At 38.7% G+C, this 16,894-nt stretch overlaps 2 protein-coding genes across 3 annotated transcripts in view; both read left to right on the forward strand.

Annotated features, from left to right (window-relative positions):
• Nucleotides 1-16,894, forward strand: part of GPR160 (G protein-coupled receptor 160) — a 302,729-nt gene that overhangs the window by 99,883 nt on the left and 185,952 nt on the right. The window lies entirely within an intron of this gene.
• The window catches only part of PRKCI (protein kinase C iota), a 47,654-nt gene that overhangs the window by 5,359 nt on the left and 25,401 nt on the right, over nucleotides 1-16,894 (forward strand). For both annotated transcript variants that reach the window (XM_060242497.1, XM_060242495.1), the window contains exon 2: nucleotides 11,623-11,744. In XM_060242497.1, the coding sequence (XP_060098480.1) occupies nucleotides 11,630-11,744 (115 nt within the window). In that variant the 5' untranslated portion in view covers nucleotides 11,623-11,629. The remainder of the gene's footprint in view (nucleotides 1-11,622; nucleotides 11,745-16,894) is intronic.

The following is a 16,894-nucleotide window of genomic DNA, read 5'->3' on the forward strand; positions in this document are numbered from 1 at the left end:
GCTGTTACCTGAGGTTTTCTTATCTTTTATCTTAATAGTATACTCAGATACTACACTGGTAACTGAGATCCAGTTGTTTAAGTCTGTGGTGTTCAAATGCATAATAGAGGTATTTCTGCAAAGTGTCCAGACTGTATAATAGTAATTGCAAGATGTAGAATCATTGATATGAAGAGAACAATGTGCACCACTTTGTATCCCCATTTGGGAGAAAGGTGAGGTATGAGCAAAGTTAAATAATAAAAATTAGTAGAAGCTATATGGAATGGTTGAGTGGTAAGACACTGCCTGTATCAGTACCGGAGAGCCAGTTTGGTGTAGTGGTTAAGTGTGCGGACTCTTATCTGGGAGAACCGGGTTTGATTCCCCACTCCTCCACTTGCACCTGCTGGAATGGCCTTGGGTCAGCCATAGCTCTGGCAGAGGTTGTCCTTGAAAGGGCAGCTGCTGTGAGAGCCCTCTCCAGCCCCACCCACCTCACAGGGTGTCTGTTGTGGGGGAGGAAGGTAAAGGAGATTGTGAGCCGCTCTGAGACTCTTCGGAGTGGAGGGCAGGATATAAATCCAATATCATCATCTTCTTCTTTGTTTTTTTAAAAAAGACCAGTCAATGTTAACATATATTTTCTGTTGTACCTGATATTTAAAAACTGTACTAAGGCATGAGGATTTCCTCTTTGAATAGTAAACTTCTTTGTTACTCCTCACACCATTAAGACAAGAATGCTATTGTAGCATGAGCTCTTCAGGAGCAACTGCTTGTTAATCAAGTTCTGAAAGCTTAGGGAGAGTATTGAGAGAGTATTGAAGCTAATTGCTGAAGGGGTAGCTTCCCTTGATCCATTCTACCTGGACCCAGGTTTCCAAAGGAAATGATGACAAAGATTGCATTGCCACTTCTGCGTCAGTTTCAGGGCTTGTGACTTTCCGTTTGAATTCTTCATTCAAAGCCACATGCTCTGTCTGGCCTGCTTGGTGGCTAATTCTGAGTCTGTTAAGAACATAAACAGAGCCCTACTGGATCAGATCAATGGTCTGTTTCCCACAGCTGTCATTAAACTGGGGTGGGGTGGGGAGAACAAACAAGGCATTGAGGCCGGGGCTCATTGGCTTTCCCTGATTCTGTTTCCTAGGACTGATATTAAGAAGTTTGCTGACTGTGTCTGTGGAGATTCCATTCAGTCACCATGGTTAGTAGTCACTGGTGGACCTCTCATCCATGGATCTGTCTGACCCCGCTTTTAAAGCCATTTATGCTCATTTCCACCACTGTGTCCAATGGCAATGAATTCTGCAGTTTAATTACTTGTTATTGTTGAGTTGTTGTTGTTGATTGGCCTAGAGCCGCAATAAACTGACTGACTGACTGACTACTTGTTGAGTGAAAATGTATTTCCTTTTGTCAGTCCTAAATCTATTTCCTAGTAACTTCGCCAGGTGCCTCTGAGATCTAGTAGTATGAGAAAGGAGGAAAAATTTCTTTCTACTTCCTCTGTCCCATGCATCATTTTTAAAACTTCTATCATATACTCCTTTATCTGCCTTTTTTCTAGACTGAGAAGTCCCAAGCTCTCTAGCCTTTCCTTAATAGGTAAGCTGCTCCAACCCTTTAATCATCCTGTTGCCCTCTTCTGTAATTTTTCCAGCTTTGCGGTATTCTTTTAGAGTTATGGTGACAATATTTGAAGATAAAATCCCAAATGAAGCTGCGCTGTAGCTATATGCAATGTTATAATATTGAACTTTGTTTGCCATATTGTTGCCTGCTCACTCAATTTAGAGAGATCTTCCAGCAACTCTTCACAGTCCACCTTGGTTTTTACAATACTAAGTAATTTGGTATGATCTGCAAACTTGGCTACTGTGCTGCTCATCTTCAATTCCAAATCATTTGTGAACAAACTGAATAGCACCAGTCCCCCAATATGGATCACTGTGGGATCTCACTGTCCACTTTTCTCCACTGTGACAACTGTCCATTTTTTCCTACTTTCTAATTCCTACCTTTTAACCAATTTTTAATCCATAAGGCTGCTGAACTTAGTCTGGAGTCTTTTTGTGAGGTACACTGTCAAAAGCCTTTTGGGAGTTCAAGTATTTAATGTCTATAGGAATCATCCGTGTCCACATGTTTGGTAATTGCTCAAAGAGTTCCAAAAGGTTGATTAGTTGTTCTTAAGAAATGGCTAGAAACGTAACTCAGTTTGTTTCTCTGTTTATGGGATCATCATAGAGCTTAAGTATTTGCCAGCCAAGGGGCCTTTGCCATACTGCAAAAGGCCTAAAAATCAGATAATTTGGGAATTGAAAATAAACTGACCTTGGTACTGTAAGAACATAAGAAGACCCCTGTTGGATCGGACCAGTGAGTCATCTAGTTCAGCATCCTATTTCACACAGTAGCCAACTAGTTCCTCTGGAGGGCCAACAACAGGGCATAGATGCCAAGGCCTTTCCCTGATGTGGCCTCCTCGCTCTGGGATTCAGAGATTTAGTGCCTCTGAATGTGGAAGTTCCCCTCAGTCATGGCCTGTAGCCACTGATAGACCTATCCTCCATGAATCTATCTAATCCCCTTTTTAAGTTGTTTATTCCTCTGGCCATTTCTATAGCCTCTGGCAGCGAATTCCACATTCTAATCACTCCCTGTGTAAAGTATTTCCTTTTGTCAGTCCTGAATCTACTGTTGTCAACTTCATTGTATGCCACTAAATTCTAGTATTCTGGGAGACATAGAAAAATTCTGGTCATCTCATTCCACCCCATGCATAATTTTGTAAAGCTCTATCATGTATCCCCTTACTTGTCTCCTTATTGGACATGTGCTTCAGCTCCCTAATCATCTTGGTTGCCCTCCTCCATTCTCTCAGCTCTGTGGTGTCTTTTTTTGAGATACAATGACCTGAACAGGAATAGTATTCAAAAATGAGACTGCACCATAGATCTATTCAAGGAAATTACAGTATCAGCTGTTTTATTTTCAGTTCCTTTCCTAATAATCCCTGATGTAGAATTTCCCCTTGTCACTGCTGCAGCACACTGCGCTGACACTTTCATTGAGCTATCCACTATGACATAATATTTTTCCCTGTCTCAGCAAATTCAGACCCCCATTACCCCTATACTTGAAATTGGGATTTTTTTTGTCCCAATGTGCATTTCACTTAACAATACTGAACTTCATTTGCCACATTGTTACACAATTTGTGGAAGGGTCCTCTTGGGGCTCTTCACAATCAGCTTTGGTTTTCACCATCTTGAACAATTTTACAAATAAGTTACATACCTGCCAAAATGAGATGATATTCTTGTAATTTTCTTGCATCAGATGCCTTTTTTATTAAAAAAATTGATCTCATTGGGAACTTACAGTATCTTTGTTCTATATGTTTGATTAAACTGGTTGCGTGCTAGCTTATAATTAGCATATTAGCAAATATGCATATTAGCAAATAAAAAGGTGAAATATGCTTAAATGTATATGGTTTGCAAACATTCTTATTTTCTCAGAACATAGATTAAGGTCAGAGATAAGTTTATTGCACAGTGTGCTATTTTAATGTGTTTCATATGGTGGAAAGCAGAATCTGTTGAACATAGTGACCTCTTAAGCACAAGTGTGCAGTGGAGATCCAGCATTGTGTAAAGACTAGGATCTGGGAGATCCAGGCTCATATCTTCACTCTGCCATGGAGGCTCACAGGGTTTGGTAACTTGCAGCCAGTCACACACTCTCAGCCTAACATACCTCATAGGGTTGCTATAAGGATAAAATGGAGGTGAAGAGAGCAGTATCTTTAAATCCCTGTTGGAGGGGAAAGTGGGGTAAAAATGAAGTAAATACAGTAAACGAATGCCTATGACTGCCATCAGAATTGGCCTTACTATCCTTTGCTAAAAGGATGAATGGAGTGAAGAGAGCAACAGGCTAAATTATTCTTTCCTCCAAGTCTTTAGTAAAGGTAACAGTTGTTGAAGTAGATCCAGGTGGGCAGCCGTGTTGGTCTGAAGCAGTAGAACAAAGTAGGAGTCAAATAGCACTTTTAAGGCCCACAAAGTTTTATTCAGAATGTAAGCTTTCGTATGCATGCCTACTTCTTCAGATGAGGGAATGGGGTATAGTGAGCGTAACTACACATAGCTGGTGGGATAGGAGTGTAAAGTTATACAAAGTTAGGATCAAATGGCAAAATAGTGTAATAAACAAATTGGAAGACCATTTGGTCTGGATAGCATTTGCTTGGGAACCCAATAAAAGGTACTAAAAGTTGCCTGTTAATTGCTCTCGCTACATGTCTAGGTAAAACAAAAGGACATGTATTTCCTAGTGATGTTCTTGTCCACCTAATTTGCTTTTTAACATGTAGCATATATTGTAAACATTTCAAAGCCCCTGACCTTCTAACAACCCACAGTGCTCGCAGTATTCCTTTTATCTTATGGTATATCTGTTCTTATCTATCAGATCATTTGACAGTCAACAATTTGTGCCCATAACCTTAGAACATCATCTATGGCAAAAAGCTTTTAAAAGTTTTAAAATCTAAGAATCTGGCAGCAACACATCATAGAACAATGAAACATTAAGGTGAGTGTACATTTCAAACCAAAAGAGGGGAAAGGGAAAGTAAAGTAGCTTTCTAAGCTCTATTTCAGTCTATGGAAATGGAAATATCTCAATTGCTTATTAGATATACTATACTATACTATACTATACTATACTATACTATACTATACTATACTATACTATACTATACTATACTATACTATACTATACTATACTATACTATATATCTATAGTATATAGATATAGTATAGTTATTAGATATAGTATAGTATTAGATATAGTATAGTATAGTATAGTATAGTATAGTATAGTATAGTATAGTATAGTATAGTATAGTATAGTATAGTATAGTATAGTATAGTATAGTATATAGTTAGATATAGTATAGTATAGTTTCCATGTTAATGTAAAAAAGAATTATTAGAAAAGAAGTTAAAATTGAATGGTGTCCATTGCTTATAACAAGTGAAGGCTCAGCTGTCAGGTAGTAGCACAACTGGTTATTTTTTTGGAAAAGTAAAACACTGTTGCTTGCACTATTTATATCCCACCTTTCTGCCCGCACTTAAGGCCACTTAAGTGGCTAACAAAATAAAAGCATGCACAATAAAAACAAGTCTTAAACTGTTAAAACCTAGCTAAAGTACACATATTAAAAACAACAATTAAAACATAGGGCAGGGAGGAGGGATCACTGTGGAAATGCCAGTTGAAACAAAGAAGTATTTACCAGGTGGCAGAAGATGGCAACAGGTGTGTCTCTTTGGTTTTGTGCTGTGACCGAAAAAGCCCACGGTGTGCTGTTACGTGCCTAATCTCTGAAGGTAGAAATGCCTAAAACATGGCCTGGTAGATTTTTAAGGAAGTAGGTTGTCCATCAGGTTTGCTGTTTCGAAGTTAGAAATGAAAGATTTAACGTCAACAGCAGCACCTTGAATTGTGCTCAGAAAGAAACTGGGAGCCAGTGTAGATGAGCTCAGACTGGAGTGATTCAGTCTTTAAGATCCCCTCCAATCAACATCCTGTCACCAGCATTCTGCCCCAATTGAAGTTTCTGAAGGTTTTTCAAGGGCAGCCCTGTGTAGAATACACTAGTAATCCAATCTAGATGTAACAAGGGCATGTACTGCAGTGGGCAGATCTTTCCTGCCCAGGAAAGTCATTAGCTGGCTAAGCAGGCAAAGCTAGTAGAAGGCACCCTTAACCACAGTTGCCACCTTTTCATCCAGCACTAGGCCTGGGTCCTGGAGTGCTCCCAAATGACATTCAGAACAGCAGATGCCTTAAGTTTCAGGTCTGACCTTCCACTCATCAGTAGCACTACCATCTTGTTTGGATTTGGGGGTCACTAATAAGGAAATAGTTATGTTATGTCTCTAGGGTTCTGTTAGCTTTTACCTGGAAGTATATGATCTGATTTCTACCTGCAGAGTTCATATGAGTCAGAGGGAGTTGCTCTGTCATCTTGACATAAACTGGTTAGTTAACTGGAATTAGTCACAATTAATATCTTGTTTGCCATTATGCTTTCTGTCATATAATGCGGTTTTGCTGTAGTTTCTCCCTTTAAATTTTCTATGCTACCATTCTGGCTGAAAGGTATTTCTTTTGTATTTAAAAGAACATTTGAATGGAAGGGTTTCACAGATCTTGTTCAGCACCTAGCACATTTTTGGTATGGACTTCTCCTGAAGAAAGGTAGCATTTAATGGCCCAACATTAAACCATTGATTTGAATTCTTGTACCTTCTGATTTTAGATTTAACTTGTCAGTTTGTTTTTAAATATTGTGAATTTTATGATGGAATCTACCCTGAGCCCGTTTGCAGGGGCGGGCAGGATACAAATCGAATGAAATAAAATAAATTTAGTGCATTGGCAGTTTGAGTTTTGTTGCCCTTTAATTTGTTACCTTCCCTTACACTTTGGTATGGAGTAAGTGAGCCATACAGTTTTTCAGATTGTAGTCCAAACTGAGACTAGAGAGCATATTTCTAAAATGAGGCTTCCTTGAGGCCTGCAAAGCCTTGTTTCAAGAGATTTGCATAGAAGGAGGAAGTTCTACAACTTTCCTAGAATACCCTCTTGAGCTGAAGATTGGCTGTTAGCAAGATGCTACCAACACCTAATTCTTGCATAGTGTGAACGTTGAACTCAAGCTGCTGACAAGAAACATACTGTCCCTATATAAGACAGGTGTTTCCAGATTGTTTTACTGGCTCTTCCCATAATGATGTATGTTTGGCTTGGGTTGCCAGATGTGGAAGGATAAAAAACTCATTCCTATAGTACTAGTGTTGCTGATGCTGCTGTTCTGGTTGATTACACCTTACAAATCCTTACTAATTACATGGTGGGATAGCGACATTCCTGAGCCATTTCATCAAGTGGTAGAGTGACTTTCACTGAATGCAAACCGGATAGAGGATGATTGGGAGTTCAGTGTTCCAGCACCATCCTGTGTTGCTGCTTCAGTGTGCACACCCTGTTTGGTGTTCAGTTTACCTTGGCTGTACTTCTCTAAGAGAAGGTCTTTGTGGTGGAGCAATTTGGCCTACGCGTGACTATTGTGCAACATCCCATTGCTTTTAAAATAGTAGTTCTATTCATTTAATAAGGAAATAAAAGCAACACTGCAAATGTGTCTTTACTTAAGAAGCAAAGGGCATATTTTACAAGGCACCTTGGCTACCTTTTAGAATCTGAAGATAAGCATCGGTGATTTTTAAATTTTAAAATGTCTTTGAAATTGAATTGTTTTATACAGTTCACATTTTATATTTTAGTTTTCTTTAAGTCTTGCTTTAAAAATATTGTCCTTGTATAATATGAATGTGTCAGAATCTACACTCCTAAAACTGGACGAATGATGCTTTGAGAAATACTTTGCATTAAAGCCTACTTTTCTCTGTGAAAGAATGAATTGAGGTTAAAAAATTACTTTTGAAGTTAACCAGCATAAATGACATGATAGATCATTAACTATTATTGTGCAAATTAAATACATGAATTCTTTCTGTATTTTCAGTGTCATGGGGATAAACTGTTCTACCAAAATAGTCATAAATGGTAATAATAATAATAATCTTCATTTATAGCCTGCCTTTCCCACTGAGGGTCAAGGGAGATTGCAAATTATGAAGAACAACTCTATCAGAAAGGAAAGATCTCCAGTAAACAATGCAATAGAACTAGGATTACAGAACTGGAAAGGAATGCAACAAAAACTGAGGCATGACACATGATAAAACAGAAAGGGGTGGGTGGGTAAAAAAGTAGAGAACATTGTAGTAACAAGGCAGGTTGTAAAGTCTTCCAGTAAATTACCTTGGGAGGAGGGTGAGTGAGAGATTCTTAGGTTCACAACTGTTTCCAAAGCGAGTGTGCATTTTTATAAAACAAAAAAAAGCCCATGAGTTTTGTGACCAGAAGTTTTGAATTATTCTAAAATGGCCCTGCTTTCTAAATTAAGAAATATACCCCATTTATTTTATATAAAATTTAAATTATTAAATTAGCATATATCTTAAATGGAAAAACCGGTTTTATAAACATTCTGAATTGTTGTGCAGACAAACACTCCATTAATTCTTCTGTAAACATGTCTTTACATCCCTTTGTGTTTTAGAGACTGTTTTCATTGGAAGTTTGTGAAAGGCATTGTTTTACCTTTTTATAGCACTTAGATATGTAAGCACTTGCAATATTTAAAGAACAGATAAATATAAAGTTAAGGCTGAACACATGTATATGAGCACACTTGAAGCTGCCTTATACTGAATCATACCATTGGTCCATTACGGTTAGTATTGTCTACTAAGACTGGCAGCAGTTCTCCAGGGTCTCAGATAGAGGTCTTTCACAGCACCTGCTGCCTAGTCCTTTTAACTGGATATGTCTACTTTTTCCTCACTACCTTGTTGATGAGGATACAAATGTCAAAACGTATTAAGTTTTTATCTCAGAATAATAATCACGAGATCAGATACCAAAATATAATGGTGACTTTCATGATGATTAGGAAAGGTTTGCTATTTTTGGACCTAGAAATGTTATAGAATGAAGCTTTGCTTTTAAAAGATGATGTAGTGTTTGCTGAAAATCTGGTTTTTGGTCAGAACCTTTTAGTGCCAAATGAGTTGTGCGCAATGTGCTTTAGATCAAGAATGTGCTTTGTAAGTACTTATCTCTCTATCAATCCTGCTGTACCTGATCATAAAATGCATTGTCACTTTTTTGGGGGGAAAGATGGAATTTGGAACTTTTCCTGCTGCTATAAGATCTTGGTTACAGTTTGAGCTTTAAAAAAACATTCAGGAGTTGGGTACCTTGATTTCCCTCTGCTGTGTGTACATGACACTTTGCCTTTTGTGATGCCGTTTGATCCAGCTGAGCACCCCCCGCCCAGATTCTTTCTACACTTTGCAATAAGGTATACTTGCTGGCACATAACACTATAGAATGATCTTCATTTTGCTAACTTAGGTTTATTACAGTATAATTTCCTTATAATTTCTTGAAGTTACAAGGTCACAAAGAGATGAGAAGTAGAAAAATAGCAAAATGTTAGTTCTGGAAAGGTTTAAAAGGTACTGGTTCCATTCGTGGTCTGTTTGGCAGATTTATTAGCGGAAGTAGAATAGGAAAGAGATTTCCATAAACTAAAACGTAACTACAAATATAATCCCATATTCAGTTCAAATGTAAGTTTTGAGTTGCACAGAACTCTCTGGCAGGCTTGCTCATAAACATTAGGATTTGAGGTGAATCCTACCTCTGTTCCGGGCTTGGAGGAATTGCACAACACAAGGATAGAATATTGCAAACCTGTCCTTGGAGGCATAATAGAAGCTTGTCTTTTCTTGTTTTAGAAATGTGTTGTTAATTAGAGGGACAGACAATAACTTGACTAAAGGGCTGGAGAGCTTAAATTAGCATTCTTGTTGCATATATAAGGAATGCCTGTTTTCTGGGATTTAGAATGAGCAGGCTAGTGTATTAGTGGCTGACATAAGTAGGACAGGTTTTTTATTTCCCACCATTTTCATGGTTTTGGCTGAAGCTTAATAACTGGGATATGCAACTTTAAGATGAGTGGCAGTACTTCATTTTCAGCTATCCAGTCCCTCTTTTGCAGTTATGTTTTTGACAAATAATGAGAATTCAGTAGTAACAAGAATTTCAAGTTTGCACAGTCTTGAAACTTGTGCTGTTTTAATTCTGTAACTTTAATTTTGAACTTATGAAGTACCTATGAAGGATTCATGCATTTGTATCTCACCTGCCTTCCAAGCAGCCCAGGGCAGCCTAAATTTTTTTCACCACCTCCATTTTGTTCTCACAGCAGCCCTGTGAACTAGACTGGACAAGTCATTGTCTCTCAGCCTTAATATTAATCCTGTCAGTTTCATGGACAGGAAGGAATTTGAACCAAAGTTTCCCTGGTTGTAGGACAACATTTTGTCCATTTTACCACAATGGAAATAGTTATTCTTGCCCAAGGTGGAAAGTGGACCCTTAATAAACAATGTGGAAGAGCATATAGAAACCCCACTCTGGTTTCTCATCCTATAAATCACTGCCAATATTCAATTTCTGATCCACCATATCTTTAAAAAAAATTAAAAATGCATTTTGTGGTGTTCCTTGGGCACATTTTTGATGTTGTATAAAGACATTTTTAAGAGCAGTATAGTACAAAACATGCATGTGATGAAATATTTTAATTTAGTTATTACTAATGTTAGGCTTTTCAAAATAAAATGTCTTTGCTTGATTTTATACATAGCACACATTTTTCTGAATTCTGTAATAAGTATTCAGCTGCTTGCAAATATTAATTGGCCAAAAAAACCCATACAATCAATCCAGGCAGTTCCCCCCTTCACCCAGGCCCTCCAATGAGGGAGAGGTTGTTTTCTCTCCAGGGAAAATGTTCTTTTTTATACATTTTTTTCCCAGAGCGCTCTGCAGTGGTGTTGCCCACAAATAAGTGACCTTCAGTAAATGAATATACTTGGAACTAGAATAATATGCTTAGACAATCTTGGTTCAGAGAGCAGTTCCAGTTTCTGAAATGAAAACAAGCTGCAAAATTTCCTTCAAGGAAACTGTGTTTTCCTTTCTAATGTATACTTTTATAAAGGCAAATTACTTGGTAGTCTTAATTACCAGTTAATGTACAAAACAAGACTAGGCTTTAATTGCTCTACTATATGCTGCTAGAGCTGCATATATTTCTGCATTCTCCATAGATAATTGAGGCCATCTGACACTTATTTAGTCTAACAGTATACACTACTATGGTGCAATAACTTCTCTGTGCACCTTTGCATTTTTCCCCTTTGCTATCCAATATTGGAACAAGCTGTGTTTCATACACTTGCATTCTGTTTCTGATCCTTCAAAAGCCTCTTTCTTAGCCCCCCCCCCAATATGTTTTGGTCCAGTTTAGTTCATGTCTTACTGCATCTAATGTTTGCTACTTAGATACTATGCTCTCACCAAATATTTTCAACAATTTTATGGACCTATACTGTGAATACAGAAATAGCTTATTACTTTGTCTCATACTTCTGATATAAAGGACCATAAAATATGAAAGATTGATATTTATTGTATTGTGTTCTTTTGTTTCTTGCTGTTGTACTGAAGAAGGGGTCATTCATTTGAATACTAGTTATGACCATGCATATGAACTGCATGAAGGCACTAATTTGTAGGATCCTTTGTTCAAAATGTGCTGGACACTGCACATTTAATTAAAGAGAACATCTTTTGTTAAACGGAAAATCCAGCATAATTTCAAGAGGCCTCTCACCAACAGAAGTTTGATTATGAAATATTTCTTCTGCTAGTCTAGCACTTGGGATTGATGCTGTAATCTTGTTTCTGATCTACAGGCCATCTTAATGCTTTTATCAGCATGATCATTTGAATGCACCAGTAATCAAATGTATATGCATTTGTATTGACAAATGAAAGCCAGTTGAGTTGATGCAATGCAAAGGGAACTACAAACCTAGAATTAATAGCATACTCATTGTCTTCTTCCAGGGATATAATGATAACGTATTTTGAACCTTCCATCTCCTTCGAGGGACTGTGTAATGAAGTTCGAGACATGTGCGCTTTTGATGATGAACAACTTTTTACTATGAAATGGATTGATGAAGAAGGTAAGTTGATACAAAGCAGAATTACTTCATGAAATACTATTAATTCCACACAGTACCTCTGCTTCTCCTATTAGTGCTGAAGTGGTTGGCATTCTGTTTCCTTTGTATCTTCTGGTTATCTGTGCAGTTATGGAATTAAGATTTATACCACAGAACAACAGTTCTCAAGCATGAACAACTTTGAACTCCCATGTTGATTTCTAAAAATGTCCTCCTTGACAGTACACAACACGCTATGTCATTCCCCCCCCCCTCCCAAGTCCATATACAAAGTCACATATACCTCCTGGGACCTTCTCTCACACTCTCAAAATAATACCATGAAACCATTATTGGCTACACTTGGAATGCAAGTTTGAGAAAAATATTGTATGTGTGGCCTATAGTGTCAGGTTTACAAGGGTAACTGGATCTATAGGGCAATAACTAAGGCACTGACATAGGTTCTCATCAATCTAAGACAATTGATTAGAAGGAACTTTACACTAGAAACAACCAACAAGGACGTTTTTGCTAGTAACTTCTAGATAGAGGACATTTGAAAAGAGTCCTAAGGGGGTATGGAAGAACTTTCAGAGCTGCATTAAAAATCGAAAAAGACTAGCATTGAACAATCTCAGTATATTATTTATGCATATTATTTATATCCTTTATACCCTACCTTTCTTCCCAATGAGGACCCAAGGTAGGCTTACATTGTTCTCCTTACAACAACCCTTTGAGGAAGGTTAGGAGGAGTGTGTATGACTGGCCCAAGGTCACCCAGTGAGCTTCCATGGCATGAGTAGGTATTCATACCCAGGTCTCCCAGGTGCTAGCCCAACACTCTTAACCACTACACCACACTGGCCCTGCTGCAATTCTCTGTGGCAGCATAATGGCCAGTCTTTCCCTCCCTTGAAGTTCTTTGCATTGGAAAATTAAAAGTTTGTACCTGAAATAACTATGATATCTGCATCTTGTGACCTTTGTTGCTATTCACCCAATTAGAGCTTGTTGGGCTTGGACAAAAAAACTGTGGATTGGTTCAGTTCATGGTTTGTGATGTGTCTGGTTTGCAAACTGTGAACCCTCATAGGGGCTAAATGAACTAGTACAGTTTGTGAGGTTTGTGACGTGGTAGAACTCCTCCCCACTCAGTGGTGTGCTGGAGATGCTGAACATACATGGGATCTCTCACTGTCCTCTACCTGCCTGCCAAATTTGATGAGGATTGGATTTACAGGGTCCAAATTACAGCCCCCCAAAAGTGCCCCCACCCTCCATTGTTTCCAGTGGAGGGAAAAAACAGCAAAAGAGCAAGGGCAATAGAAGCCCAGCAGAACAGAATCAAAGTCCCATAGAATCTCTGCAGTAGAAACTGCAGAGCGAGCTGTGATGTACTGTTAAGGAGAGGTGGCTGATGTCAACAGGGCTGATGTCAAGCACAGAATCACAATCCATGCAAGGGAGAGGTGGTTGCAAAGCCAACGAAACCAAAGCCATGTGCTAGTGCCCAGGAGAACCCAGTGCCAATGTGGCAATGCTGGCCTAATCACAATCCAAGCATGGGGGGCATTTTTGCAAGCCCGGAAGAATCAGTACAATGTAGAGTGCCCAGCAGTACCAGTGCAATCACTGAATACTTAGCAGAACCCAGTGCTACTGGCACTGGAAGCTTTAAAAGTCTGTTCTCAAATCAGAGTTACAAACCCAGGCAAGGGGGGTAGGATTTTGCAATCTTTGCAAGAAAGTAAGGCTGGCAAAGGGAGGGGGCGAACTTCTTAAAACTGACATGACTAGTTTGAAGTTTGGTAAATTTTTGTTTGAGGGGAGACTGTCTGGGAATTGATCCATTCATGAACTAGCAGAAGCCTCCATGAACAGCTTGAAAGTCTGTACTGGTTGATCTGCCACAAACTGCTCTATGTGTATCATGAACGGGCCAAAATTCATCAAAGACTTTAATTTGTGAGCCAATTCCTACTCATCTCTGCATGCAGAAGCTAGGTGATCGCAGGTAATAATGACTTTGTTAGCTCTTGCCCTTCAAAATGAGGGGAAATTGATTCCATCTCCATCCATTGAGATGGAGTGTCCTTGCCACCATTCTGAGAGAGCTGTGTTTACAAGTCAGCAAGATCAGTATGAGAGAGTCTTCAGCACATTCTATGAAAAGGACTTGTGGACAAAATCATACCCTAGCTGAACAAAGTTGTGCGTAGGGAATTGAATAAGATCAAATCAGTCAGTTCTAAGGGAAATCAACCCTGACTGTTCACTGGAAGGTCATATGCTGATGCTCAAATACTTTGGCCACCAAATGAGAAGGGAGCACTCACTGGAGAAGCCCCTGATGTTGGGAAAGACAGAAGGCAAAAGAAGGGGATGGCAAAAGATGAAAAGAGGACGGCAAAAGATGGACAGCATTACTGATGCAACTAACACAAATTTGAGCAGATTTCGGAGGATAATGGAAGACAGGAGGGCCTGGCATGACTTGGTCCATGGGGTTGCAACTATGCAACTGAACAACAACAGTAAACGCTTAAATTGCATTATGCTTCAGAGAGCCCAGAATTCCAGGGTTTTTTGTTTGTTTTTTGTGTGGTTTATACATGTAATTTCAAATGCTTTTGTAGTTTAACATTTCCAGATTTAGATGGCAAAAAACAGCCAGTTTGGTGTAGTGGTTAAGTGTACAGACTCTTATCTGTGAGAATCGGGTTTGATTCCCCATTCCTTCACTTGCAGCTGCTGGAATCACCTTGGGTCAGCCATAGCCTCTTGCAAGAGTTGTTCTTGAAAGGACAGCTTCTGGGAGAGCTCTCTCAGCCCCACCTACCTCACAGGGTGTTTGTTGTGCGGGAAGAAGATAAAGGAGATTGTAAGCCGCTCTGAGACTGATTCCGAGAGAAGGGCGGGGTACAAATCTACAGTCTTCTTCTTTGCCTAACCTTGGCAGCGCTCTTGGTTTTTTTTCTTTCCGGCATTTATGTTTGACTCTGTGCTATTGTTTCATTTTTGACAAATGTTTTTTGTTCTAGCAGTTGCCTGTAACTTTTAAAGCCAAATACTGTTACATGAGGTAGAAAAGTTGCCCTTTGTGCCAGCTAGTAAGTCAATCTCAAGCAGCTGCTGATGTGTCAAAAGTTTAGTTGTTAGTTCTTTTCAGAGAAGGAGAAGGGTTTATAAGAAGCTTATTTATTGATTAAAATGCTTATACCCTGCTTTTCTTGATAGCTTAATTTGACCGTGGCAACAGATGCAAATAAAGTTACTGAATTGGAAAATCATGAGATGGGTTCTTTGTCTGCCATTCCTAATGGTTCACTGTCATTCCTAATGGTTTACCCTGCCCCCGTCTCCCAGCCAGGGTGAGTCATGGCCAAGAGAAAGTGGGGGACCAAACTTGCTGGATTGGTTAAGTTTGGGCAGGCCTGTTTGGTTCATGGGCCACCCCGAAGTGCTGTTTTTAGATTTGTGTCCATTCCTATACATGACAGCACCACTTTTAGATATTTATTTTTATAGGATTACATATTTTGGGTCATAAGCAAAATATGTAGCCCTCTGATAGCAAACTGGGGGATTCCGATGTTGGGAAGGGAAAGCACTTGGTAAACTCTGTTCTTGAACCTCTTTGCTTACACACATATGCGAATCAGGTTTTAGATTGCAGCCATTGTTTTAATGTATTAGACTTTCTTTCTAGCTATGAGAGTTAAGGTCTTAATTATTTTTAACAAAGATTAATTATGTACTCAAGAAAAAAAGATAAAATGTCTTATGACACCTGTAGGATAAACAGATTTAATGAAGAAAATTTTAGCTTATGATATGCTTCAGTAAGTATATTGGTCTGTAAAGTGCCAGGGCTCCATTTTGTTTTTGCTGCAACAGACTGTAATTGAACTACCACCACCACCTTGCCAAAGACTAAAAAAGGTATGTGCTGGGCTATAATTGCTCAAGAGGATATGTTACCTGTTGCTGTTAGATGGTGGGAATTTGTAGATCCCTGTTGTCCTCAGTGGATCTTTTTATGTCATGTTGTAGCTGACTTACAGCGACCCTATAGGGCTTTGGGGTGAGATATTCAGAGGTGGTTTTGCCATTGCCTGCCCCTATGTAGCAATCCTAAACTTTCTTGGTGGTCTCCTATCCAAGTATTAACCAGGGCTGATCCTGCTTAGCTTATGAGATCTGATGAGATCAGGTGTAGAAGGGTATTTAAGATCCAATTGCTCTTCTTGCTGCTTTTGTACTAAATGGAAGGATCTTGTGGAAATAATGGTGACGTAGAGCAGATGGTTTTTTATTTTCACTTTGGCACACCTCAAAGCATTGTTATAGAAAGTAAACACCCATTCCAGCATTCTACTAAGCAGAAGGATTATAGTTACTAAATCTCCTCAGGCATGCTTAAGAGGACCTGCCTATTTTTCTTTTTTCTTTTTGAACTTGTACTATGGTTGTTTTGTGTTTCCCTGCAGAAAAACTAGTTTGTGTTCTTAATGTGTCTGAACCAAAACACACTACTTTTTATTGTGTGGAGTTTATTTCTGTTGGTTAGTTTATCTGTTAGCTGGCCTTGTCAGTATTTGGTGTAGATCTTTAATTTGCCGCTCAAATTTGGATACAGTGAAAAGGAAGGAGTTCTGTCTTAATTTAGGAACTCATATTTCTAATGACCAGAGATATTAAATTAATAATTCTGCATCAGATTATAAGAAACTATATATATTTACAGAAATGATGGGGGGCTCTTATCAGAAAGTAAATTTTGAGGATAACTTCATGTGGTTAAAAAAAATTCCCACTGAATGTACTCTCAATAGAGAGTTGCAGCTAATCCACTATCCATTGAATGTACTGATACCTAAATAATGTAATACTAATATGATGAGCATAGAATGATATTGGCATTCAGCCACTGTTTTTGGCAATTAGCCACTGTTCCAGAAGAATGGAGAGTAGCAAATATTACCAGTTTTTAAAAAGAGGATCAGAGGGGACCCAGGAAATTACAGACCAGTTACGGTAGCCTAATGTCTATCCTAGGCAAATTAGCAGAAACTGTAATCAAAGAGAATTGGTAGCACAAAAAGAAACAGGAACATGCGTGTGAAGTGGGGGGGGGGAAGAATGTGTTATCCAGTTAGCATTGC

Source organism: Heteronotia binoei, chromosome 6, assembly GCF_032191835.1.
Source record: "Heteronotia binoei isolate CCM8104 ecotype False Entrance Well chromosome 6, APGP_CSIRO_Hbin_v1, whole genome shotgun sequence".
Classification (NCBI taxonomy): Eukaryota; Metazoa; Chordata; class Lepidosauria; order Squamata; family Gekkonidae; genus Heteronotia; species Heteronotia binoei.